The following is a 27556-nucleotide window of genomic DNA, read 5'->3' on the forward strand; positions in this document are numbered from 1 at the left end:
TATATATATATATATATATATATATATATATATATATATATGCTTTACACAACACGGGCAGTCGTTTTCATGCTGAGTTTAGTGTATAATCGAAAAGTCTAGACTATGTTGTTGTGTTGTGTTGTGTTTTTTTTTCTTCTCTCTCTCTCTCTCCTGAGAGCGCAGAAAGCTGCATGTTTTTATACAGGTGACCATCTCCCGCTTAGCAACAGTTAATCAATGAATTAACTCGGGAGCTGATCACCTTCTGCACTAGGTTTTTAAATAAATAAATAAACAAACAAAACAAGTTGGGCTGGATGAGAAGAGAAGAGAAGTCTAATACAATGATAAGGGCATGGGCCAGAAACTCAGTCAAAGCTTAAACTTGTACAGGTTTTTATATGCTGTCTCAGCAACATGCAGTACAAAACATTATTAATCTAGTCTCCATAAAACCGCTAATTATGTTTTTCAAATATGTGTCCTGGGGTAAAGTAAGACCGCATTTGAAATATCCAATGTGAATGTCGTCTCACCACTGCAACCCACTTACCAGTCAGGGGAACTAAAGATCATTGGGAGACCTTCATTCCAACTGTCAAGCCAATCGACTCCTTTCAAATGTTAAAATTAAGCAATGGATATTAACAAGCTACTGAACCCTGGCGACAGTGACCAAGCCTGGAAAGACTCTGCGCACACTGCGATTCGAAACACACTTGCATGACTTACCCTGCACTCCAAGTGGCAGTGCTTTTACTAGGTGAGACACTGGAAACTCCTATATTGGGGATTACAAGTAGCTTACTAAGTCACTAGGAAGTTATACATTGTCTGATGGGACAGTTATCAACTTCAGAGTCAAACTATACTGCTGGGATTGAGAGGATCCTGTATTGAGATCTCCAAAGCAAATTCATTATGGCTTCTACATGTTTGTCTGTTTTGCTTAGTTTGGTTGTTTCTGTAATGTTGTGTTCCCCATCTTATCATAACTAACCTGGTTTCCCATCGTTTGTTTAGAAGCACATAGCTCATGGCTTGATCCCTGCTGCCACCATTGCTCCCAGGTCTGCTGTCCCCCGCACCCCTCCCCCCCGTAGCCCAAACCCCTCTCCAGAAAGACCCAGGTACATATTCGTGTGTGTTTCTCTTTCATTCTGTTTGCCTGTTTTTATTTAGTTGTCATAACCACAGAAATGGTGGATCTGTGACTGTAACCAGGAGATCAATGTGCTGTAAGTTAACAAGAAACTTTCTGTTCCTGGCAAAAAAAATTATATATATATATATATATATATGTTAAGTTCTAGTAGAGTTGTTGTCCAATTACTGTTTCACTGCCACATAATGTATGCCTTCATAACTAACTTCAAAAACCTTTTTATCAGTAAAACTAGTAAGCATATTAATCATATCTATCAGCTCCAGCACAAAACATCTACAGTATTTCAAAATCACATACTCCAGACACCACCTTCTTTTCCTATCTATCAAACAACTTAGGGCAATTCCATGATAAAGTGACCGTGACCATGAAAAAAAAAAAAAAAAGTGCTATATTTCAAAAACATACCCATCTCTATTATTAAAGTGTGCATACTTTTTGCATATAGTATTTTTTTTTTCTCGGTTAGAATTTTTTTTTTTACAGCTATTTAAAGTTACTGTGTGTGTTACATATTGACTCTGGTATTAGTTTTAATAAGGGTACCCAGTCTGTGCACCGTCATTTACTGATGTTTGGTTTAATATACAGTACAATATGAATGAGAGTCATTTTGGTTCCCAAATGCAAAGACATTTTGTCTTGATCACAAATGAATAGGATTTAAAAACAAAATGGAATGGTTCCACTGGGGATCAAACCCAGGGCCTTCTGCGTGTAAAACAGATGTGATAACCACAACATTATGGACCCCACTTTTGCCAGTGCTTATATTATTATTATTATTATTATTATTATTATTATTATTATTGATGATGACATTATTATCATCATTAATAATAATAATAATAATAATAATAAAAATAATAATAAAAATGATGATGATGATATTATTATTATTATTATTATTATTGATGATGATGATGATGATGATAATAATAATATCATCATCATTGTTATTGTTATTATTATTATTATTTACACATGTGTACAACCTGAAGGGGTTGAAGAAGTCTCTCGAGCTGCCATTTTGTTTTTATCCAGTAAATTAGTTGGAGAAACATTGCATTTTACTGAAACCCATGATTGAATCAGGGACCTTGGATTTTCAGACTAACGCTCTTAAAGCATAAGATCTAAACAAAATGTATATTTCAACAAAATGTTCTATTTTACTCAGTTTTTTCACTTCAGTTTGTATTGCACTACTCTCAATCCTTCATCACACCTGACAACAACATGTGCAGCATAGCAATATTTCATGTCCATAACAATAAATGGTTGCTTTCATACATGTTTTACCTAATCTTTATACTTTTTCAATATTATCTTTGTTCTACCTTGTGTGCATCTTTTGTTTCCTTTCTTTAATTTCTGTCAACTAGGGGTGTTAGGTTCCATTTCATTTATTTAGCGTTTACATTTTAGGCTTAAATGTTAAGTTTTGTAACCAATAAAAAAAAATCATGAAAAGCTCTCCATTACTCTTTTATATGATGCACAACATCTTTGAAATGGATGCGACTGCATACACTGCATTTATACATTGAATAAATAACCTTGCACTACACCTGTCCTACTGTATTACCACTATAGCTGACATGTATATTTTGTCCCCCAATATATTAACACACAATGTCAAAGAGAATACTTTGTTTTTGTTCATGAAAACTCAAATTTCTAGTTTTCTACAAAGGGCATATTGTCAACAATCAGTTGACATAAATATTTAGAATTTACCACAGATTTAATTTTCTCAGGGCCTTATTGACACTTCGATTTTTAATTTTATTTTTAGAGACCATCATCTCTCATTTCTACATTTTTTTAAAATATTTCTAGGTCTGCCTTAGCAGCTGCCATTTTAGCCTCAACACTAACTGGTCGTACAGTGGCAATCCCCCAACCTCGACAGAGGTCCCTCTCGGAGACAGACGTCTCTTATTCAGAGAACAGGAGCAGCATAGAGCCATACGCCAGTACTGCTGAGATTGAAAGGTAATGTTGGGTACTGATCATTGGTTATTTATATCAGTGGTTTTTAGACCCTGAATTAACTTTTAGAGGAGACTATAGAACCATGAAAAACAATGAAAAATAAAAGTACCAATTTATAGTCTTGATCTATTTTTATAATGACAAAAGCACTCCATACTATACCTTCTTGTAGTCCACTAAATAGTTAAATGGGATTTATAGTTGACATGATGAATACATGCTCTCCTATATAATTTAACACAATTGTCTGTCATTTAATGATAATTGTACCCTACTACTCATGTGAATTGTATTACCTGCATATTATGAAACATCTTTTTGCAGGACTTTATGATTCTTTATTGCTATATGGAATTTATGTCTTAAAAATATGGATATGTGCCATATTTAATTATTTGTGATGTAAACAATAATAAGAAAACCGTGCACTTCGTTCAATAGCTGCTGATTTATTTTAAACAGTGAAATGTGTATATCTTCTGCTGCCAGCAGATGGTGCTACTAGTATACAGGTTAAATCTAAATCTTAGTTAACATCAAATGAGTTAATAAATCATTTACATCAGTTTGTAAAAATCTGTGTTCTTGGTGCACTAACAAGTTAGTTGTGTCCAGCAAAGACAACATCCTGCGCCTTGGAATAGCAAGTAAGCCTTCTATGCCCTTATTAGTGTGGGCAGCAGTGTGGAGTAGTGGTCTTTACCTAGATTGCTCCAGTAAAAACCCAACTGTATAAATGGGTAATTGTATGTAAAAATAATGTGATATCTTGTAACATTTGTAAGTCGCCCTGGATAAGGGCGTCTGCTAAGAAATAAAATAAATAAATTATGCTAACAAGAGCAATATTTTTGCAGTTAAGAGTTGTCAGCTCTTTATAACATCCAGCCAAGGGTGGATGCTGTAGTTGAAACACATAGAAATCACAATGAAATATGGATCAAAACCTCTTCAGAATGGAAAATGACACCCTGTATGGGCCACAGTGGAAGCTTTCACAATGTGGAGCACATCATGAGGCAACTCTGGACCAAATGTTAGCGCACTCAAAACTTTTCTCCGCTATTGCTGTTTAGTCGCCAAGTGCCATTTGATCTGTTTTGTGTGTGCAGGGAGAGGTGGAATGACGCCGTCAATGGCAGGCTCCGCATGCCTTCCCCAAGGTTCTCTGATGATGAGGATGATGACTATGAGGATGTAGAGAAGGAGGTGCTATCGGAGCCAGAAGGCCATATCTATAACACTATTGCAAAGGAGGATGAGAGTCAGATTGAGCCTGTTTATGCCAAACCATGCAAAAAGGTAACCATATTTCCATGCAGTAGGTGCTCAGTTATTAACAGTGAGTGTTTTATTGAATATGCTTTTGCTATTGCATAGGACAGCCATAAACATTGTTTGGATAATCCAGTTTCGATAACAGAAATACATGTGTATGTTGAAAAGGGAAAGCATGCTTTTCAATCCAGTCTGATTCTAAATTGGCATGTTTTGTGGCTATATCAGCACTACTTTTCACTGTATGGATATCCGGTAGTTTGTGGATGGCATATACAAATTGTTCTAATTGCTTTAAAACACCTTGACAGAATTACTAGTAAAAGAATGTGTCTATTCTGTAATTCATTCTTGTATTAGTATGAGGAACCAACCAATCACCATTAAAGATTTGTCAGAATAAAATTCCAGGACCTCTTATTCTGTGTATAGATATCATCTTGTGCATAGAACATGACAGTTAACATGTTTATTGCAGTAGTAGTTCCTGAGAACAATTTTAGTTTTTGTGATTTATAACATATTATTGTAATAGAAATCACTTTGCATAGTTTGAGCTCAGCTTTGCTTCATGGTCCTCCTTCACCCAGCATATGAACACATATTAACGGTACTTTTTCAATAGTTATGCTTTACATGTACCATAGTTTACTATGTTTAATGCGCTTTACCATACTGGGCTTTAAAATGCTTTACTATGCTTTCACTAGACTTTATTACACTACTATGTTTTTATTATGGTAAACTTTTATGAGACAGTGTATAACAGAGAAAGTACTGTCCTCTAATTCCATCAATATTAATAGTAATGTTCAAGTTCTTCTATATATTTTTTTCACTTGTAGATATTTGTAGTAGTATTTGGTATTCAGAATGGATTTGCAGTGAACAGATTGACACAGAACAGACAGAAGGCTTATCACAGGTGCAGCTTGTGGAACAAGGCATGGCTTATTGAAGACATAACTTCTACATAACTGAAATACAAATTGTAAATGGCCTGTGTTTGCAAATTGCATATTGTTAGCAAGTTCAGCATGCAGGTTAGGAAAGCAGCCTGAATTAATATGTGTAGTAGACTTTCGACATGCATGGCAATGTAGAAGGTTATTAAACTACACACTGGGTATCAAGGTGGAAATATTCACACATTGAAATAGTTGCATCCCCACTGCTAATTGGGGCTCATATAGTAGAAAAGAGATTTGTAGTGAAATAGGATTTGCCATTTATTACAGGAAAATTGAATAGTGCTGAAGTATGAATGTAAAGTAGAGTGAAAGAGACCAGATCTGCATGCTATTGCTGGTGTTATATTAAGAAACTGTCAACAACTGGAAACCATATAATTTCCCAGGAAAATGGATTTTAACGTGATAAAACCAACAAGAAACAACTCCAAACAAGAATTGAACAGCTCCTACTGTACTTGCAACCAACCCCAGGAGAACATGTTTAATAATGGTGCAGGTGTTCTGTATAGCAGCTTTCAAGAAGTACCAAATATCTGCACTGATGCCAAAATCTAATTGCTCTAGCTTGATCAAGCAACTACAAAATATGTTTTGTGATTTGTCAATTGGTGGAATACATGCTAAAGTTTGAATAAGGCCCTGTTTCTTTTATTTTTTTTTTAACAAAACCTAAACCTCATTTGCACTCAAACCGTAATCATTAATCAACAACGCATGAGGTCGCCATGTTCATAGTGTGTACAGCATGTAACCATGGCAATTGAGGAATGGTTTAGGAACATTTAATATAAAATCGATTAGACAAAGGCCATATCCACTAAAAAGCCCATAATGGTATAATGATGCTGTCAGTCATGTTTAACCTAAAAGCTAAATCCTCTTTCACTGGAGCTGCAAAGCTGTTTGTAGAATGAAAAAAAATAAATAGGAACTGCTTTCACTCCATGCAGCGATTAGCTTAATTTAAAAGTATTAAGCACAGTGTCCCATAATCATATTTTTGTTCTTTTTAATTTAACTCCTTGATGTTTGGCACAGCACAGTCTTCTAGCCCTGTGCACTCTACATAATCAGAAAATCTGTTTCTATTTCCCCAATAGTAGTTTTAGCTGCCACCCTCCACTTCTTATCACCACATTGAAATGTCCCAGCCATAATATAATGGGAGTCAATGGGGATTGTATCCTGAAAATATCTGGCAATAATCACACCCAGTTCATATCACTGCCATTTCTCATACATAGACCTGATTTCCCCTCCAACTTCTATCACTTTGGGAATAACAAATACAGATCAGCATCTTTACATGTAAGTAAATTGCTGTACAGTACTGAAATCACATGACATGCAAAAGTGTTTTTTCAAATTTAGAATTGTGCTGTATGTTCTATGTTCCGGATGACATCTGTACACAAGGTAGTTTTGACAAATCCTTAATAGTAATTGGTTGATTTCATATACATGATTTTTGGTGAACTCCTGATAATGTCACCATTAGGTGTAGGATGCAATAAATGTTGGTTTTAAAGAAACACGGAGTGGAAACATAAATGTTCTTGGTCCATAGCCCAGTCTAGGTTAGTGAAAAGAACAGACTGCCTTCAAGTATTGAGCAGTTAAAAATGGCAAAATAAATACTCCAGACTTGTGGAAAAAGCGTGTGCATGTTATGTCAAGTCTTCTAGAAGCTGTGATAAATCTAGAGGTCATAAAATTAAAACAATTAAATAAACAGTGTTCAGATGGCTAATTGAGCCATCCTATCAATCATTTCTCCATCCTACCTATATGATATTTATATATCTTAAGGGATGCTGTACATTACAAGCTGCTATCCCATCAGAGTGGATTACTGCTCTGATACTGAGTAGACTGAAAATCAGCTTGTATCTTGCAGCACCCTGCACTACTGTGTGTGTGTGTGTGTGTGTGTCTGTGTGTGTATATATTACACACACAGTAATAACATTTAGTTTAAGAATATACATAGCTAATCTTAATGTGATGCTGTTAGCATCAGATAGTAACTACCTTATACAAACCGGTTTATTACACTAAGTAAAAAATCTGTGGGTTGTGTTCACATTTTTTTTTCATATTCACAATGGTACCTTCTTCTGATTGAGCTGAATTTTTCATTTGGGATTCTCCTGCTAGTTTCAAAGCTGTTCTTACAAGTTTCAGCATGTCCTATTGAACTGTCATGTCTTGTAAAAGGTTGTTCAGCATCTGCCTTAGCCTCCCTAAAAGCAAATGCGACAGTGCAGTGTTTTAATAATCTTATAATCTCTGTTTTGGTGTGTCGGTACTCTGCAGTCTATTAATATGAGGTCAGTGCTTCCAGTAGATCAAAGTACCTTGTGTTGAAATTTCATTCTTAGGATTCATCATCTTTAGAGACGGTACTGTGTCGATACTGTCAATATAAATGAGATAGTGGGTCCTATTCACTAACTTTGTAGGACTGTTTGAAGAAGTATCTATCCATCTGTGGTGGCAGATCTAAATACAGTTGCCCTTTAACTCTAGGGCAGTTTTTCTGTTTTTTTCCCCCCAGGGTTTATTTATTGACTCGTGTTAACACACTACTGTAAATACAATAACAATGAAAAGACCTGTTGGAAAAGGTTACAACTATTAAATATCCACTGCTCTTTAGGTCATTTTAAAAAGATCCCAAAGGATAAATGGCTTATGTGGTTTGGCTGTATTTAACTTCATATGTTTGTTCTTGATATCTAGGGAAGAATGCCCGTGTCAGAGGGCACTGATGAGACTGACAGCTCTGCATATCGTGTGGCTTCTCCGACTTTACCACACCAACTACGAACTGAGCAAATGCAAGGTAAGACCAAAAACAAGCAGGCAGGCTTTTAACATAGGATACACACTACTGATCATATGGCACTTAGTGTAAAACTCTCAAACACACTCCAGTCTCAATAGCATTCTAATCTATATTGATTTATGGGTTTATTTATATCTTTGTATACTAAGTGGAAACTATTTTTAAAAGTCACTATAATAGTCTAAGAATAGTGTTACATCCACACTAATCAAATCCTCCTTTTGTAGTATTGATCACAACATTATGCATATTGCTTACACATCAATGTGCTCTTTTGTTAACAAAGCCTTAAGGGCTACTTTTATCTTCCTTATTTTCCTTATATTTATCTTCTTTCCTCTATAATATCTTATTTTGTGTGTTTTGCTCTAATTCTCAATTGTTGTTTCTGCTTGGATAACAAAGGCCATTCAAATTACCATGATTTTCCATCTGTCACAAAAGGACAAGTGGGCTGATAGTAGGTGCCTGATGAGTAATTGCTTGTGTATTGAAGACTGCACAAATTACAGATGTATCACAAACAGTCCTTTAAGTGATGGCTCTGTAGGCTTTTCCAGAGATTTTGTTGCAGATTTCCACCCCCAACTTGGCTGAAGGAATTGGAGGAAGTAATGATTGAGGAATGATTTTGTATCCTGCCAGAACAATTTAAACACACCAGCAACTCATTTTTTTCAATTCTTTTAAAATCTGTAGTTTCTTGGAGTAAATCATTCATTCATAGACACTGAAGAGGGTAATGTCAGTGACTGAAATAATCAATGGCTTTTGCTGGTTTAAAAATGAATGAAGTAAATTATGGAGAGTTGTATTGGCTTTCAGTGGTTACTCATGTAAATGAGATAACCCACCAATGTGTTAATTTTTTTGTCCTTGTTTTTGTAGAATTTTAAAAATGCTTGCTGAAATCTTGAATCCGCATAATGAAATCTAACCTTTTTTATATTTTAGAAAAGAACATCGTTCAAGAGAATTTACTTCAAAAGGTATGGATTGTATATAATTGATTTCCTGTTATTGTGCCAGTTATACACTACAGTTCTACTATACATTTAAGGATATAGTGGAGGCGTACATCTTTGCATGTCACAGTTTCCCAATTGTCATGAAACTTGCTAAGGACAAGTTATTGGGTGTATCATCTGGGGGTTTATGGAGTATGTCTGTCTGTCAGGGTGTGTGTGTGTCCCACCTGTGTGTGTGTGTCACTTAAATTTGTACTTGTACCTAGGCTTATCCATGATGAAAATGTGTTCTTTTATTAAGAGTATCAGAATCTTGGGCGGTAAATATAAATATGTTGGCTGTAGTCTATCATGGTCATCTACCACATTTTGTTTTTACAGTCATTAGCATACCTATTTCTTCTTAGAACAGCAGTCCTTGTTATTTTAGACTGTTTTACACCTGTTGTGAAATAACAGAACCAGTGCACAATATATATTACATTTATTATTAGTTTATTAATTGATGATTAGATATACTGTATGTAGTCCAATCCTGCTCTCCGTTGATACTTCGGGGGGGTGAGATCATCTTACAGTAAGTGCTTTAACCTAAAATGACAGGATATGTGAAGTACATTCCTGTTAAGTGATTTTGCCTGTCAGAACTGTTTTATGAGCTGAATGACTAATGCCGTCGGATGAAACGCTTGTGTCTTTGAATTTTGTAAATTAATTCTGTATCTGCAGTTGACTACATTTATTACGTGATCTGTTTCTTAAAGGCTGAAATTTCAAAGGTGGAAGAAACAGCCCAAAGGCCATCTCCAACACCAGGTACTGACATTCATAAAAAAAACCTCTTTCTCCCTTTTTACATTTCTTACCTCTTATAAGAAATATTTGCTTCCCTGAAGTTCTTTTTTTTTTTTTTTTTTGATGTGATAAGCTGATTTTATTTCCAGCACAAAACTAGATTAGTATATACTGAATTCAAGTATAAAAAACAAAGAAACAGGAGGTAGAGAGGCAATGCTGCTATGGTAATAAGGTAAGAACATATTTTTTTTTAAAGCCTTATCTTTTGTTTTCTAAAAATGTCCTCTTGCAGACCTGACAGATGACTTGAGCCTTGAAACTCCAAGAACCAATTCAAACTTGCCTAAGAAGAGAACTTTATCAAAAAAGATCTTCATAAAGGACAGCAAATCAGGTTTGATGTTTATTATATTGTTTGTGTCTGTGTGCACTGATGTTATCTTTTCTATTTGTTTATTTGATGGCTGAGCCTAGCTAATTTTCTTGCAGCTGTAAGGGTATTTTGATCCCTGAAAGCTTAGTCTGAGGTTTTGCACAGAACCCATTCTTCTTTCGCAGACAAACTAGTCTTTTGAAGAAGATTTTTCACATCTTCAATAACACTTATACAAATATAGCCATACTCTAGAAACTTTAATATTGTATATTTTTTTTGTATGTGAATTCAAGGAGGAATAGAGTTGCATTCTGATTTATTTCTAGTAAAGATAATTAAGAAATTATTATCTGAATATTGATTCTACCCAACATCTAGTGTTTGTTTCGTACATTTTAATTATCTGAATATCAATAGTTAAACATGTCCCTTCTTTTCGCTTATAATCGCTTGCATTAAAAAGTTGGATAAGAACAAATACATTAAAATAAGGGGACCCCTGCTGCATCATGACACTGCTGGTAAGCTCTCATGTATACTATCAAATCAAACGATCACTGAGTAATTAGAGGAACATGTAAAGTTAAAAAAATACCTGTGTGGTAGTCAGGGGAGAGCAGGTTAGCGTCCTGGCTGTGCAAAGTCACTGGTCTTCACTGGAGATTCCAGAGGTAGTGTTGCATTGGCTGTGGCGCCCCTGCGGGTTATGGAGGTAAAACTGTCAGGGACTACAGTGGCACTACTTGCCAGACACCTGGTGCAGTCAAGAAGACACTTGCAGGGCTGGCCTTTGTCCTCCAGAGTCCGATAGCTTGCCGACATCTCTTTGAGTTTTTAGGTGTAAAGAGGAGGATGCTCTTGGCCTTCATTTATACTGTGCTGTTGTGGGGAATTGCTGTGTTGAGGCAATGTAATTGGACATTTTGAATTGGAAGAGAGTAAACTGGATGTGAAAATAATCGGGGACTGAATTAGTCAAATTTGAAGTAGATGCACAAATCTAATATAAATATGGTCTGCTGGTGCGTTTTGGTAATCCAGCTGTTAAAGTGGATATACAAAAAAAATCTGAGAATAAAAAAAATAAACAAATAAAAGGCAAACAGTAAAGTTTTCTTTATTTACTATCCCAAAATATCTTTATTATTTATTTATTTATTTCTTAGCAGACGCCCTTACCTAGGGCGGCTTACAGTTGTATACAAAAAACACAGTACAGTATATACAGTAATATACACTAAATACTAAAGTTTATCATGTTTTTCCTGACTGTTGTTTTTTTTTTTTTTTTTTGCTTTGCTTTGTGTGTCTCTTTGTGTCTCTGTGTGCTATGTGGCCTGTAGATTTGACAGATGATGCATACAAAGAACTTCTGGAAATGAATAAGGAGATATTACAAGAGATGAAAGAAAGAAACCACGCTCTGGGCTCTGAAAATAAGGCCTTAGTCCAGAAGCTTCAGGAGCAGGGCCATCGACTGCAGAAGACACAGCTGAGGCTAGACCAATCGCAACAGGAATACAGAAGGCTGAAGGAAGCAGATGAGAGTCTATCCAGGGAAGGTGGGAGATTCCAGAGTTCCTTACCCTAGCTATGCCATTAAAAGAATGATAAGCAAGGTTTTAAAATATTTTTTTTCATCAGGAGCATTGCTCCCTTGCTGAAGATATTTTTACTTGGATTGTTCTTTTTTGTTTTTAGGGTCCATATTAAAAATATGGGGACCTTTGTGTACTGATTGTGTCTGTCCGTCTGTCCTGAAAACAAAAATAAATGGATTTTTTAAATCTATAATCATAAGTAAATGGTTAATTACATGTGGGATCAACAGAAAACATGATGGTTCTTTGTGGGTAACTCAAAGGATCAATTTGTGATTAAAGACAGGACTTTGTCCCTCTGTTTATGCCTTTCCTCACTCGTTGATTATCTGTACATTACCCATCGTGTATCTTCACTGTGATACAGTTAACTGAATTCTAGTGCATAAATCAGTTTTTGAAGTTTTGCATAAATGAGAAAGCGCCATTTGGATATATATATATATATATATATATATATATATATACACATACAGCAGAATAAAAAAAAAATAAGTCTATAATATCCTAACTTACCAGGACCCAGGATGTTTGTAAAATGGATTTGTTCTGATAATCAAACCACCATAAATAACTATAGTATAACCCCTGTACCTTTTTAAATATTCGTTTTACAGTACTGTAGTGTATATAACAGTGATAGGGGGCTCTTTCGCTCATATTCTCTATGCTGAAGAGCATTACACACAATATGAAAGGTTACCGGGAGGCTGTTTTGTGTTTGTCAAAATTTAAGTTTGGATAATCAAGATTTTACTTTATGTCAATTTAAAGTTGCTTCCACTCAGTAAAATCTGTAAATCTCTCACCATGCTAGAGAATGTAAACCTGGTATTGACCGTTAGGAAAATGCAGGAATATATATTGCCTGACTTGAGTAGCCCTGACTGTTGCTGCCTGTTGGTCTTCTTCTTAACTCCCCTTCAGATCACCAGGCAGAACTGCACTCCATCAGACAGCAGGCCCAGGAGTTGGTTGATGAAAATGATGCCATGAAAATGACTATCCATCGCCTGAACGTGGAACTGAGTCGCTACCAGACACAATTCAGACCGCTGTCTAAAGAGGAGGTAAAGAATACTTTTAATTAAGCAACCCTGTTTAATATTTTAGTAAATCTTCTGTTGCCGCTTACAGTAAGTTTCATTAACTGATTTATTGTGAAGCAAGTGTAAAGGCTGAAATGACTGAGAAAGATACAAGCGAGTATTTAGTCAAAATGGAGCAGTTCAAGTATTGTTCCAAGTAAGTTGATAATTGTATTCCATAAAGTTTTGTATTCCTCTCTAGGATGATAAACTGGTAGTATAAACACTGAACACTTACCGTAACTGCTGTACTACCCAGCCAGTACAGTACAAGTAAAAAAAAAAAAGTGAAATAAATATTGAAGAAGTTGTAGCAAAACTAGTTGGCCTGAAATGTACTTAACTTGCCCTCTGCTGATGATTGTTTGTCAGAATGCCTGCCAGATGAAGATCACCCCGAAGTGTTGCTTTAGGGAAACAGGCATTTGTAACCAAGTCCTTTTGGCACAGAGTCCCGGTTTAAGATATGTAGTGAAATGAAGAATGTGTGACTGCTTCGTTATCTGTCTGTATTTCTGGGAGCCTCACAATGCTATAATGACTTCCAGGATTTACGTGGAAAGGTATCAAAGTGCAATTAGAGGGATGATTTGGATGACTTCATGCAGTAGGGGATGCAGGGATTTTCAGCAAATGTGATTCTTGCTATCTTGTTCCTATAGAGTAACATAACCAAGCTTTTTGCCCTGGCTGATGTCATCAAGAAATTAACTGACAGAATGTAATGAAATTCATCAGAAGCTCTTCGGTCTGTGTTTTAATGCATAATAGATGGGAGCTCAGCTAACATTACAATTACAAAATAGCATTAACATCAGAGAAGAAACCACTGATCATTTTTGCTTCAAGAATCAAAGCGGAATTAACCAGAGCACCAAATGTGTTTATCACACTTGCATATCTAGAAAACGCCTGTTCAGGTGTCATGAACCTGGGTAGAATATCCTTTAGTTATCAGAGTATCAGAATCTGGGGGATTATGGGTGCATCTGTCCATCATATCTGTGGAGAAGTGCTTAGTTATGAAATTTAGCACTAGTAATTGAGATTATCATAAAGTAGGGATATACAGTAAGGTGCCTATCGGTCTGTTTATGTATGAAGAAATGTACAGTTTTCTTTGTTTGCAGGCATAGAAAAAAATCGTTTTTTATATATTTTAAAGAGTAAGTAACTTCAAATGTCATGAATATTTTTTGCTTTCCCTTACTATTGTTTGTTGGTTCAGGGTTTCGGATCTGTTCAGTTCTTAAACATTTTTTTTTTTTTAAATGTTTTACCTGGCTTTGAGCTTGTCTTTGAGCGGCCAGGTATGAACAGCCTTCCTCATTCCATTCAAATCAAGTGACAATATGATCTTTCAATGCAGTCAGTTTTCGGTTTTAAATTTTAATTTCGGTTTTATCAAAAACAGTTGAGAGTTAAAAACCGAACTGATCATAACCAACTTGCATCTCTACTTTTTATTGTTTACATTCACTTTATATAATGTTCTGAAATACATCAGTAAGAAATGCAATTTGTTCTATCCACTGGGGGCAGAATGTTTTGTGAGGGGGGACAGGTTAATGGTTAAACTCGAAGTGTAACTGCTGTACTTAGAGAAGATGGTCCATGATGGTCTGTTATACACATTGTGAATTCTGTACACTATGTGATTTTATTTTTATTTGCCGAAATGTTGGTCAAAGAAGGATAAAATGGCATCAAAGACAGAATTATAAAATATTTGAGTATATTTGGATTATATTAACTGCAGGCATAAATAACAAATTAAAGAAAAACTAGTAACTAGTGCTGTGTTTTGAGGTTTGATTTTCCTTTGTCAAGCTGTCCATCATCTGCAAATACTGTAAAGCTTGCTGAACTGTGATTGTGACTCCATTCATCAAGCTTTTTACTGGAGGTTGTTCTTTTGCAGATCCAGCCATCCACCGTCAAATTCCTCTTGATAGTAAAATCCCAATGGCAGCTGCCCCAGGTTCTATCTCCTTCTTTATATAGTTATTAACATCTCAACGAACCAGACCCGTTCCTTCTCTTTGTCCATTCAAGTATCCTGACTGGCTTTCTTTCTGTATTTATACATTTACCGGGACGTTTTTAAGTCAGCCCAATGGGACAAATGGCACACACCACCACCACAACCAAATGGCACTGCCAGTAGAAGAAATGCACAATAGTATTTTGAATTTCTGTAGAATAAGTTTTATTCAGCAAAACAAAATAGAATACCTTTTTGTAAGCTTGCACGCATACTGTATGGTCCATATTTTTATACACTCAGTCGTAAGATATACAGTATCAAAATCCAATTTTTACGTATTATCTCATTTGTAATAATAATTCCAGCGAAGAACATAAATATAAAAAATCCAAGTGCTACATATAGTACCTGCCCAAATTCCTAAAATATGTGGACTGGATTTTCAAAGAGTAGTTTGTAGTTTCGGTTATTATCTAAAATTGTATTTATTGAAGGAACTGATTAGTTCCATGATGACCAATATTCTATTGGACTCCTTGATTTTTTTTATTTTTTATATTCAATATTCATCCGCTGTATTACAGTATTGTATGTGAACGTTCTTTTTACTTTGAAATGAAACATTTTCTTGATGACGACTAGATGTACTGTAGTCCGTTTGGGAACTGAGTGTCATAGCTGAGATGAGGGGGGGAATAGAGAAAGAGAAACATGAATATGTTCTTAGTTTCTTATCAAGATATATTTATTTTTAATCAACATGACCACCTGCTGTGCCTCTGAAGATTTGACACGCTTATCCAATGCCCTTTCAGCCACACTCTGTTTTTAAAGTGTCAGATTTTGATGGCTTCAGAGAAAAGGCAGTTTAAAAGAAAAAAGAGAGAGTTTGGAAAAATTACAGTATAGCGCTAGATTATATGTAGGCACCCCAGTTTTAGGATAATGGCTACTATGCTGAGAGGCAATTTGATATTCTTCTTGTTTGTCTGTACAAAAAATGTGTTGTTGTATGCTTTGAACATTTCTTTGAATTGTATGCTACATTTGTTTTCATTTAGTTTTCGAAGATCAATGCCCTACCAATGAAAGGACCACCTCCACCATGGCTGGTAAATTTGTTTCTTATACTCTGTATAATTCAGCAAAATTTGGGGTTTAGACTAAACCACTATTAAAATTAATGGTGGAATATCCTCTACAATCAAGAACCTGGCTATTTTAGGATCTTAGATGAGTTACCAGCACCATGTCATGTGATTTCTTTTCTACATTTAATAGTCACGTTTTTGTTGCCTCGATACTCACCTGTTGTTTTAGGAACAGTATTAGATCTTACTGTACCCCTGTAAATCAGCGCACTATAAAATCCACCACACATTTCCAATCCCAAACAATACTGGATAAGACAGGTTTTGCTGTATATACAGCACCAATACGTTTTGACACCCTCTATTATTATCAGTTAGTCCCCGAGTAGCATGCAATGTTTTAACACTGGATCGATGTCCAGGTCTGAATTCAATTGAGCATGGTTGGATTGAACTGAAATGGTTGGTAAAAACCCTCATGTGCTGAGTGGTAAAAGGTATCCCCCACATTTGTACATACTATGACAAGTCGTCATGCTATACATGCTATGGGAAGTGCTCATCCATAATTATAAAGCACTTGGTAGTAAAATATGTATGAATACAGTAACATTATTTGACAGGCTTTTCAACTAAAAGTCTTTCTCAGTGTGCCAGACATTCACATAAAGTAAGCAAACACCAACATTCATGTGCCAAAAAAAGGATCTTGTATGCTTGTATTATAGTCCATTTCTGTATGAAAGAAATGTACTAAACTATATATAGGTTATTAGATATGCTATTTAGTAGATTATCTGGAATTGAGTACACGTTTTGAAAAATATCTACACTGATACACTGTAAGCAAGAACATACAAAGTGCAGGGTTTCATTTGTAGGCTTATTTTATAATTCTATGTTTTTTTTTTCATTTTTAAATGTTATATATAAACGAATCATACTTTTTGATACTGTCAGTTTTCCTAGAATTTTTGTACATATTTAACATAGTATATATTTTTTTATTTTTAGCTGGACATGAAATATTTATCTCCTTTGCTCCTGGCATATGAAGACAGACTTAGAGAAAAGGATTCTGCACTGCATGCTTATGAGGTAGGTTATTTGACTAAAAAATGTATGTGGACACATTGACTGACCTAGGTAGCCCTGCAACATGATCTAAAGGCTCTTGATGCATGGCTACCTACAAAAAACTTCACACCAAAGGTAAGACAGGGAGTGAACTCCCGAATTAACAAATCCATACTGAATCAAGCACACACTTGTTCCATACCTCCTGTATAAACTATACTACTACTACTACTACTACTACTACTACTACTACAACTGTACTACTTCTACTGCTACTAATAATATGTGACACCATGTAACAGCACTGCTACTTCTGAAACTGATATTCTGACTGGTTATAGAATTAAACGTATTTGGGCTTTGATAATCATACTTATTAAACATATGACAATTTGCCTCGGCAATCATTTGACAGTGAAAATTCAATATTAGATGTATTTTTGGAGATGGTTTTGAAATCACCACTTTTTCAATTGATCACTTCAGACACTTCAAGCCAGATCTAAAAAAAAATAATTGGAAGAGAAGAGTTGATATATTATTTCCACTCCTATTCTGTCATGTCCACAGCAGTGCAGCTGTTTCTTTCTGGCACTGTGTTAATGTTAATTAAACCCTTATCAGATCGTGTTTTCTCCAGACACAGTTCTCTGAAGAGGCTTTAGGTGGTATAAAGGAAAATAAGTATTAATTAAAACTACACAAGCATATTTATAAATATAATGTAGTATGGGCTACACATGTAGCATTAGGATTTTACCATTTAAATACTCTCAACATTTATAAATCAGATTTCTCAACCTCATTTCACTATTTTTATTAGATGTGTTTAATAAGTGGATCAATAAATGAAAACTGGGGTGAAACCCCAGCTGCATTAATATAGAGTTAAACAGCAGTGGCATTAGATAATTTAAAATAGACCCACTGTATCTTACAAAAAAGTAGTAAGAAGTGGCCAGTGAAATGAAGACTCATGATACCTAGATCAAGAGCCTCATAGTACAATGACAGAATGCCCTTCACACACAGGAGCACAAAGACCAATGTAGACAACTTGGGCAACTCTGCACTACCAGGTTTCGAACCCCCAAGTGCCTGATCACTACCAAGATCGTTTTATTCGGGTAGATTTTGTAAAAGTGATCGTTCTAATAGGGCTAATTTCCATTGAAAAAAAAGTTTTTTGCTGCTTGGATCGTTAAAAAAGAAGTTATACTGTATGTATATTTTATAGTGCACTACACAGCATTTTAATAGCACAGCACCGAAATACCTGAGGCTAGGATTTACATGGGTCCTGTTTGGCTTTGATCTTCATATACCGAGGCAATTGGCTTGCCTCACTGCCTGAAAACTTTTGTGATTTATAGTACAGCTCATGCAAATACCTTTGTTTTTTTTTCTGGTAATTCAGTGAAAATAAGCTTTATGTATTTTAATGGTAACTCCTAAGTACCTCTAATTATTTTTTTAGAATATGTGCTATGTGAGTAAATGGGTGTGTGTGTTTCCTTAGAACATGGAAGCCCTTTCTACGATTTTCCTTCAAAGGGAATTGTATTCCCTGTTAAAACAGTCTTTGATTGCTGAGGTTTGAAATATTGTTGAAGAAAATATTGATGAACTGGTGTCACAAAGACGGCCAGAGTGGGTGGCGTCAGACAAGACAGGAATTCAAAACAAAGACAGTGGTTGATGATGAGCTGAGTGCAATGGCTGCACTCAGCGTTTATTAACAAATAAAAGGGTTGAAAACAGCACAAAACACGGGACACGGCACTACACGCCAAAATAAATAGACATACAAAACGGACTAAACGCTAAACAGACGGTGCAGGACAGACAGACGAACAAACACGGTGAGTAGATACTCTAACTATTATTATTATTACTACTATTCTCTTTACCTCCGTCTCCAATCCCGTTCTCCACTCACCGAACACCTAACCCCTAGTGCAAGAAACGTGCATCTATATATACTGTTGTGCTGGGATTCAATTACTAATTAATTACTCACTTGAATCCCAGCACGTGAATTCATTACGTGAAACCCCGTGTTCACATATTATATTTTAAATGCACGTGCGTGATGTGCAATCCCGTGCCTAAATACAAATATACACTATTTAAATACACGTGAAACACAGACCCGTTTATATCCCGTGTACCAATGACTATACACCAACATTTACACACGCAACATACACACAACACACAAATGCACACAGGGGCGGGGCACTTTGCCACATATACCCCCCCTTGTGCGCAGCACACATGGCCTCAACGGCCACCTCCCCCCTTAAAAACCCAGCAGTCCAGGACAAAGTCTCGGGCTGGGAAGGGAGGCTTCAGTGGGCCCATGGCTGGCCATGCTGTCAGCACCCCTGCCGGTAGTGGCACGGCTGACAGCCTGTTGGTCCCGTCCTGCAGCGAAAAAGCTGCGGGGGCAGGTGGTCCCCCGACCTCCCCCTTCTTCGTAGCCGGCAGCTCCCTCCTGTGGGGCTCCGGCCACAAGAACTCCTGCAGCGAAAAAGCTGCAATGGGAGCAGGTCTCCGGACCTCCCCCACGATCTCCGGCAGCGAAACTGCTGCTGGGGTTGGTGGTCTCCAGACCTCCTCCCCCTTCGTGGCCGGCAGCTCCCCTTTCTGGGGCTCCGGCCACCGTACTCCCTGCGGAGGTACGGGCAGCAGAGGCAGCTCCTGCTCCTCTGCTCCGGGCGGTGGTGGAGGCAGAGGCAGCTCCTGCTCCTCTGCTCCTTGCGGTGGTGGTGGCGGAGGCAGAGGCAGCTCCTGCTCCTCTGCTCCTTGCGGTGGTGGCGGAGGCAGAGGCAGCTCCTGCTCCTCTGCTCCTGGAGGTGGTGGAGGCAGAGGCAGCTCCAGCTCCTCTGCTCCTGGCGGTGGTGGTGGCGGAGGCAGAGGCAGCTCCTGCTCCTCTGCTCCTGGAGGTGGTGGAGGCAGAGGCAGCTCCAGCTCCTCTGCTCCTGGCGGTGGTGGTGGCGGAGGCAGAGGCAGCTCCTGCTCCTCTGCTCCTGGAGGTGGTGGAGGCAGAGGCAGCTCCAGCTCCTCTGCTCCTGGCGGTGCTGGCTCCCTCTGCTGTGGCGGCTGGGCATGTGCACGCCGTGCTGCCTTCAGCAGCATAGCGAGAGGCTGCTGGGGGACACCAGCATCCTGCCCTTCTCCCCCCCAAAAATTTTCAGGGGGTTGAGCCTGTAACCCCTCCCCTTCCGGCTCTTGGGGCTGAACCAGCAGGCATTTCCCCTCTGCTGGTGGCTTGGGTCCCAGAGCTGTGGAAGCCCCGACTTGCCTCCCTTTGGGCTGTGGACGCACCGACTCCTCCCTTTTGGGCTGTGGACGCACCGACTCCTCCCTTTTGGGCTGTGGACGCACCGACTCCTCCCTTTTGGGCTGTGGACGCACCGACTCCTCCCTTTTGGGCTGTGGACGCACCGACTCCCCCCTCTTGGGCTGTGGACGTTCGGGCTCCCCCCACTCAGGCGTAGGACGTTCGGGCTCCTCCCACTCAGGCGTAGGACGTTCGGGCTCCTCCCACTCAGGCGTAGGACGTTCGGGCTCCTCCCACTCAGGCGTAGGACGTTCGGGCTCCTTCCGCTTGGGCTGTGGACGCTCAGGCTCCTCCCGTTTGGGCTGTGGACGCTCAGGCTCCTCCCATTTGGGCTGTGGACGCTCCGGCTCCTCCCACTCGGGCTGTGGACGCTCAGGCTCCTCCCGCTCGGGCTGTGGAGGCAAAACCAGCAGGCATTCACCCTCTGCTGGTGGAGATGGGGACAGCAGGTACTCACCCTCTGCTGGTGGAGATGGGGACAGCAGGTACTCCTCTGCTGGTGGTCCTGCTACCTGGGCTGCTGTTCCATTTATGGTTGCCTCCAGGTAGCTGAGGACAAACTCCACACCTTCCTCCAAGGTGTTTGGGGTGTGTTCCTCCTGATATGCCTCCCATCTCTCACAGTCCATCATCCACAGAGCCCGGACGACCATGGGCAGAGACTGGGCCTCCAGCCCAGCATTCTCCAGGAACCAGCCCCGCAGTTTGATGGCGTCCTCTGCCATTGACTTTTTTTTTTTTTTTTTTTTCTTTTTTTCCCCAAAACAATATTTTGTAATCTTTTTTTTTTTTTTTTTTAAATCCAGACCCCTCCTGGTCTGACGCTTGGAGGCGCGGCTATCCCACGATGACACCACGTGTCACAAAGACGGCCAGAGTGGGTGGCGTCAGACAAGACAGGAATTCAAAACAAAGACAGTGGTTGATGATGAGCTGAGTGCAATGGCTGCACTCAGCGTTTATTAACAAATAAAAGGGTTGAAAACAGCACAAAACACGGGACACGGCACTACACGCCAAAATAAATAGACATACAAAACGGACTAAACGCTAAACAGACGGTGCAGGACAGACAGACGAACAAACACGGTGAGTAGATACTCTAACTATTATTATTATTACTACTATTCTCTTTACCTCCGTCTCCAATCCCGTTCTCCACTCACCGAACACCTAACCCCTAGTGCAAGAAACGTGCATCTATATATACTGTTGTGCTGGGATTCAATTACTAATTAATTACTCACTTGAATCCCAGCACGTGAATTCATTACGTGAAACCCCGTGTTCACATATTATATTTTAAATGCACGTGCGTGATGTGCAATCCCGTGCCTAAATACAAATATACACTATTTAAATACACGTGAAACACAGACCCGTTTATATCCCGTGTACCAATGACTATACACCAACATTTACACACGCAACATACACACAACACACAAATGCACACAGGGGCGGGGCACTTTGCCACAACTGGATAGGCCTTTTATGTGAACAACCTAACTTAAGTTATCAAGACATTTTTTATGTTAATTTGCATTCGTTGTTGCTTTTTAGATTAAAAATGTTTTACAGTCATATGATTTGATGGTGTTTTACTCCCCCATGTTTGGGATCATCTGCAATGTAACATTGTTGTAACAGGCCCTATCATTAAGGTGTACGCTATATCTTGTGAACAGCTTGCTTTAACCTCCAAAAGGTGCATTTGAACCCAAAACCCCAGAGAAGATTACTTGACTCCTGGCAGCGCGTTTAGCAGTTATCTGTCACTACAGGTACAGCAATTTATATTTCAAAAGAACAGTGTAGTCAGAGCAGACAAACACATACATAACAGTTTGCCTCGTGGCCCCACAGAAATAGAATTCAAAAGAAAAGTTGCACACTGGGCTTAAACAGAACACAAATGAAACAGCTCTGAATGTTCAGCACCCTGGACAGCTCACTCAGAGCTGCTCTACTCTGGGTCCAATCAGGATGGTTTCTCGTCTTTCACTCCCTGCTGAGCGAGAGAGAGAGAGAGAGAGAGAGAGGGAGGGAGAGAGAGAGAAAGGGGCAGGCAGGCCAGGGAACTAATGGAATCCTTAAAATTTACATTCCAGACATGGCCCCTGGTTCACAATTACCTCTTCATTCCCATAAGGGGATAGCCAGACAGCAGTTCTTGCCACATGCAATCTCTTAGCTATGGCTCTTAACTACAGGGAGGGCACTGTATAAGATTTCAGAATTCTGAGCCTACAGGCTGTTTTTTTTTTTTTTTTTTGACGTGTAAGCAACTGCAAACTCAAAATGAAATATTTTCTCAATAAAATACAAACTCCTGCTCCTGCTGTTATCTACATGGGACAGCCAAGCCCATGAAATTATGAACTAGCGGTTATTGAAAGGTCGCTCAACGCGGCAGGTCTGATTTGTATGGTGCTAAATATATTTGTCTACAGCTTAGGAAGCAGCTAGAAAAAAAAGGAAGTCCTAATAAGAACAAATACAAAGCACAGTACAATTTGATATCAGGGCAGTTCAAGAGCAGATAACCCGTGTTGATAGTTACATCAGGGTTAGATACAAGTGCAAGTGAAATACAAAATGCTACAGATTGGGTTAAGTGGAGGATTACAGTAAAATAGGGAGCAGAAGGGGAGAGTTGAGTTTTACAGGTTTTGTCTGAAGAGGTGTGTCTGAGGAGGCGACAGAAGGTGGTCAGGGACTGGGCAGTCCTGACCTCCATAGGAAGGTCGTTCCACCACTGCGGGGCGAGGGTGGAGAAGGAGTGGGCTCTGGAGGCAGGGGAGCGTAGAGAAGGTAGAGCCAGTCTTCTAGTGCAGTCGGAGCTGAGAGGTTGGGTGGGGGTGTAGGGAGAGATGAGGGTCTGGAGGTAGCTGGGTGCAGTCTGGTCAAGGCATCTGTAGGCGAGTACAAGAGTCTTGAACTGGATGCGAGTGGTGATCGGGAGCCAGTGGAGTGAGCGGAGCAGTGGAGTAGCATTGGAGAAGCGAGGCAGAGAGAACACCAGGCGAGCAGCGGAGTTCTGGATGAGCTGGAGCAGATGGGTGGCAGATGCAGGGAGGCTGGCCAGAAGGGAGTTGCAGTAGTCTAGGCGGGAGAGTACCAAGGCTTGGACGAGGTGTTGCGTGGAGTAGTTGGTGAGGAAGGGTCGGATTCTTCGTATGTCGCTCAGGAAGAAACGGCAGGTGCATGCAGAGATGTGCTGGGAGTAGGAGAGGCAGGGGTCCAGGGTTACTCCGAGGTTCTTGGCTGAGGAGGAGGGAGAGAGCATGGTAGATTCCAGAGGAATCGAGATAGAGAGATCAGAGGGGGAAGATGAGGAGGGGAAGAAAAGGAGGTCAGATTTAGAGAGGTTGAGTTTGAGGTGATGCGAGTGCATCCAGGAGAAGATAGCAGACAGACAGGTAGAGATATGAGAGAGGGGGAAGGAGAGGAATATCTGAGCATTATCAGCATAGAAATGGTATGAGAAACCATAGGATGTGATGAGGGGGCCCAGGGAGCGGGTGTAGAGAGAGAACAGGAGAGGAACTAAGACAGTTGAGAGAGGGTGAGGTGTGGAGGTTGAGCTGTGAATGGGGATAAGACAAGTACTGTGGATGTACTTTATTTCCATTTTAGCTGCGTTAAATAATTTCTCAAACCTACAGGCTATTCTGGAAAGCCAGCCAAAAATATACAAAAGAGCAAACTCAGTGAGCCCTGCCTTAATGATCCTTCAGCAGGAATCAAAGGCAATGAGCTCAGAAAGCATCTGTGTATAAGTGCAGCAGAAATTCAACAGGATTATCTCAATATTATGTGCGCAGGCTGGAGCACACATACTGTCTTCATATGTTTTCTTGTTTGGATGCTTGTTTGTTTTTAATGAAAGCTCATAACTCTTGAATGTAAAAGGTTCCCCCAAACCCCACCCGCATGCTATTCATAGACATCCAATAGACACAACAGCATTTTTTAGTGGTGCATCTTACAGTATATACAACACCTAGATAACATATATTACTTGTCTAAAAAAGACATACAGTAAGTGATTTGGCTTTATGTCTTACCAAAAAATGGATATTACCATAAACTTACAAATATATTGGAAATCAAAGTAATTTTTACTAAGAATCAGTAGCTTACCCTTCATAATCATAATGGTGAAGGAATGCAACACATACTGTGATATTTGTGCTACACATTTGGCAAATTACTGTATTCCTTGTGGGGGATGCATATGTCACTGTTCTATTTTTTTACATACCTGTATATGAACCGCATGTCCAGCTGAGATTAAATTTAGTTCAGGACTTTTTTTTTAAGATACTGTATTGAGAGTATCAGAATCTGCGGTTGTATTAAGGTGTCCGTCCATCCATATGTAACCATTACATCTTTGCATTTACTACATTCTCTAGCACAAGTAAATGAGTATCGGTACTAAAATTGGGGGAATAAGGGAGGAAATGGCCTGTTTGTACAGGAAATTCTGTTAAAATGAACAGCTTCTTCTACGTAATTCAATTATTTTTGAACAGCGTTGCACTGTGGGGGTGATGCAGGGCAAGAATTAGTGTATTTTTATCTTGTGCGATTTTGTCCCAGCTTGTGGAGCTCAGAAGCTTTCAAACAATTGTGCCTTAATTGGCTGCTTTGTTCTGTTTTATGTTTCAAGGCATTTTTAAGCTTTTATGCTTTTTGTGTTTTATTTCTTTGGAGCTTAACAGATGTTCCTTTCTTGTTGAACTTGTCTTGCTGCCTTGCATTTCAATAAGTCTCGGTTTATGTTTAACATGTGTTCAGTGTCGCCAAATTGTTCTCTACCTTGGTTATCACTGATGTTTAGAAAGGTCCTGTATTTATAATGCAGCATTTATTACAGCGTGTGACTGTTTCCTGTGATCAGTAGTACTGTATCTGTGGCTGATTTTACTGCTGGAATGGGAGTAGAGAAGCCACTTATATTGCTGTTTAAGCCAGATCCTTGTTGTCCAGTATCCACAGGCTTAATGAGTATGATCCAGTTCTTCTAATTTAAGAAGAAAACTAAAATCTTACGACAATAGTTTTTTCAGTGAACTCCGTTTGTCGAGGCTTTGTATTTATTGTAGGGTGTAGGGTGCTTTTGGTATTAATTGTTCCAAAGTTAAATAAAGAACCTGTAGTGGGTGAGATGTCAATTTTTACTTTTACATTTCATATGAAAATCCTTTTATTAGATGCCAACTTCATGACGCTTCTTTTTTTTTTTTTTATATACATATACTGTACATTATCTAAGATTGTATGGGGAGTGGGTTGTTATGTTTGCTAAACACATGTGAAGCCAATCAAATTAGAAGTAGAGATTCATGGGCAGCGAATAATTTTTCTTGTTCTAGCAAACAGACTTCATTCACATCACGAAAGAGCATTCAAAAGGGAAACATTGGAGATAGTACCCGTGATTTAAATTCACGTTTGTGAATTGGTCTGTTACGTGTTTGGTCAAATAGATAAAATACAGGGGCTCCCGAGTGGTGCATCTGGTAAAATAATTGGTAATTACTAAATTAAATAAAAATAAAATAGACAAAATACACTGATAAAGGAACTAGAATCCAGTTAACCTGTGAACATGTGTTAGCTTCACCTGCTTCAATACTTGTGAAGTTGTGGACTCTGGATTCTGCAGGGTGAACTGTTTGTGTTGTTTCCACAGGAGGAGATGAAGAGTTTTTCTTCTCGAGTGAAGGCGGTGGTGAGGGAGAATGAGGAGCTTCGTCTACAGCTTGAGAAGACTGGTGCTGTCAGCAACAAAGAGTGGTGAGTCCCATAGGCTGTGAGCTGAATGCACAGATGAGATAAATAACACTCTTCCTTTGATTGGACCGACAAGAAGTTTGACAGTCACTAGCTGTTATAGCTATTAGGATCTCTAATCTTAAATGCTGTAATCAATCAGCATTCACTTTCTTAATCAAATATTGGACAGGTAATATGTAACAATAATAGAGGCTTGAGAACACTTAATTATTGAAAAGTAAGAAGCAAAGCAATATGTGTAGACTCTCGCATACAACTGAAAGCATGCATGTGCTACTAATATATTGTATAGGGAACTAGGTCAATAAAAGCTAAGGTGATCAATTCTGGAATAATTGATTAACTGTTGCATCTCTAGTTGAGGTCTTCCACACTATGAGGGCATTTTAGATTTAAGTTAGGAATTTCGTATGGGTTAAGATTATGATAGAACTGCACATTGAAACATACAATTATTTACTTGTATAGAAATATTACTGGTGCAGGGATCTCTTTTCTTTGCTGAGCTAACACATGTCACGTCCATTGCAGCTTGTTACAGTCCACAAAACTTTTTTTCCTGCATCAGGCAAAAGCCATACAGTTGTATGAGTACTGGTATTGCATACTGTATTGCTTATTACAAATATCATGGATTCTACTAAAGATATGTAATGTATATAATATATTATCACCTTTTAGAAAGTTACCTTTAAAAAAAAAAAGTGGATAAAAGCTAAACTCCATTGTTTTATGAAAGAGTTTTGCAAAACAGATGATTGCAAAAGATCTTGAGATCCTCAAGTATGCTGATCACGACACTGGTTACTTGATGAAAGGTTGGTGCACATCATTTGTCTTAATTGCCAGTCGTCATCCCTGACAGCTTACCAAGAACAATCAACTGAAGATTGTTAATATTTGTGCGACTCTGAACCAAAAGTGCCCTTAAGCTTTATTGCAGTTTATTGTTACAAAGGAGAGGGTGCAATTTAGTTGTGTATTCCACAAGCCTAAAATTTGATTCTTGCTCAACATGTTTTTGTTGGCTGACCTTTTGATTTCATGAACATTTTTTATAAGCTTCTTTGACTAGTTGTTTGCTCTTCTGAGTCAGTGATTTCAGTTTTTAATCCCTGTCTGATTTTTAAACCCCGAGAAGGCTTTTGCCATCCTCCCCTACCTCCAG

At 38.6% G+C, this 27556-nt stretch overlaps 1 protein-coding gene across 3 annotated transcripts in view; it reads left to right on the plus strand.

Annotated features, from left to right (window-relative positions):
* Window positions 1-27556, plus strand: part of LOC117425442 (centrosomal protein of 89 kDa) — a 104150-nt gene that overhangs the window by 661 nt on the left and 75933 nt on the right. The window contains exons 2-13 of one of the 3 annotated variants that reach the window (XM_034042390.3): window positions 1006-1112; window positions 2993-3148; window positions 4261-4450; window positions 8143-8245; window positions 9203-9237; window positions 9981-10032; window positions 10307-10408; window positions 11734-11952; window positions 12919-13061; window positions 16128-16178; window positions 17172-17255; window positions 26285-26388. In XM_034042390.3, coding sequence (XP_033898281.2) covers window positions 1006-1112; window positions 2993-3148; window positions 4261-4450; window positions 8143-8245; window positions 9203-9237; window positions 9981-10032; window positions 10307-10408; window positions 11734-11952; window positions 12919-13061; window positions 16128-16178; window positions 17172-17255; window positions 26285-26388 — 1346 coding nt within the window. Of the gene's footprint in view, window positions 1-1005; window positions 1113-1164; window positions 1221-2992; window positions 3149-4260; window positions 4451-8142; window positions 8246-9202; window positions 9238-9980; window positions 10033-10306; window positions 10409-11733; window positions 11953-12918; window positions 13062-16127; window positions 16179-17171; window positions 17256-26284; window positions 26389-27556 lie in introns of all 3 variants that reach the window. The other 2 variants (XM_058993624.1, XM_058993623.1) reach the window with 2 other exon arrangements.

This window comes from Acipenser ruthenus, chromosome 20 (assembly GCF_902713425.1).
Source record: "Acipenser ruthenus chromosome 20, fAciRut3.2 maternal haplotype, whole genome shotgun sequence".
NCBI lineage: Eukaryota > Metazoa > Chordata > Actinopteri > Acipenseriformes > Acipenseridae > Acipenser > Acipenser ruthenus.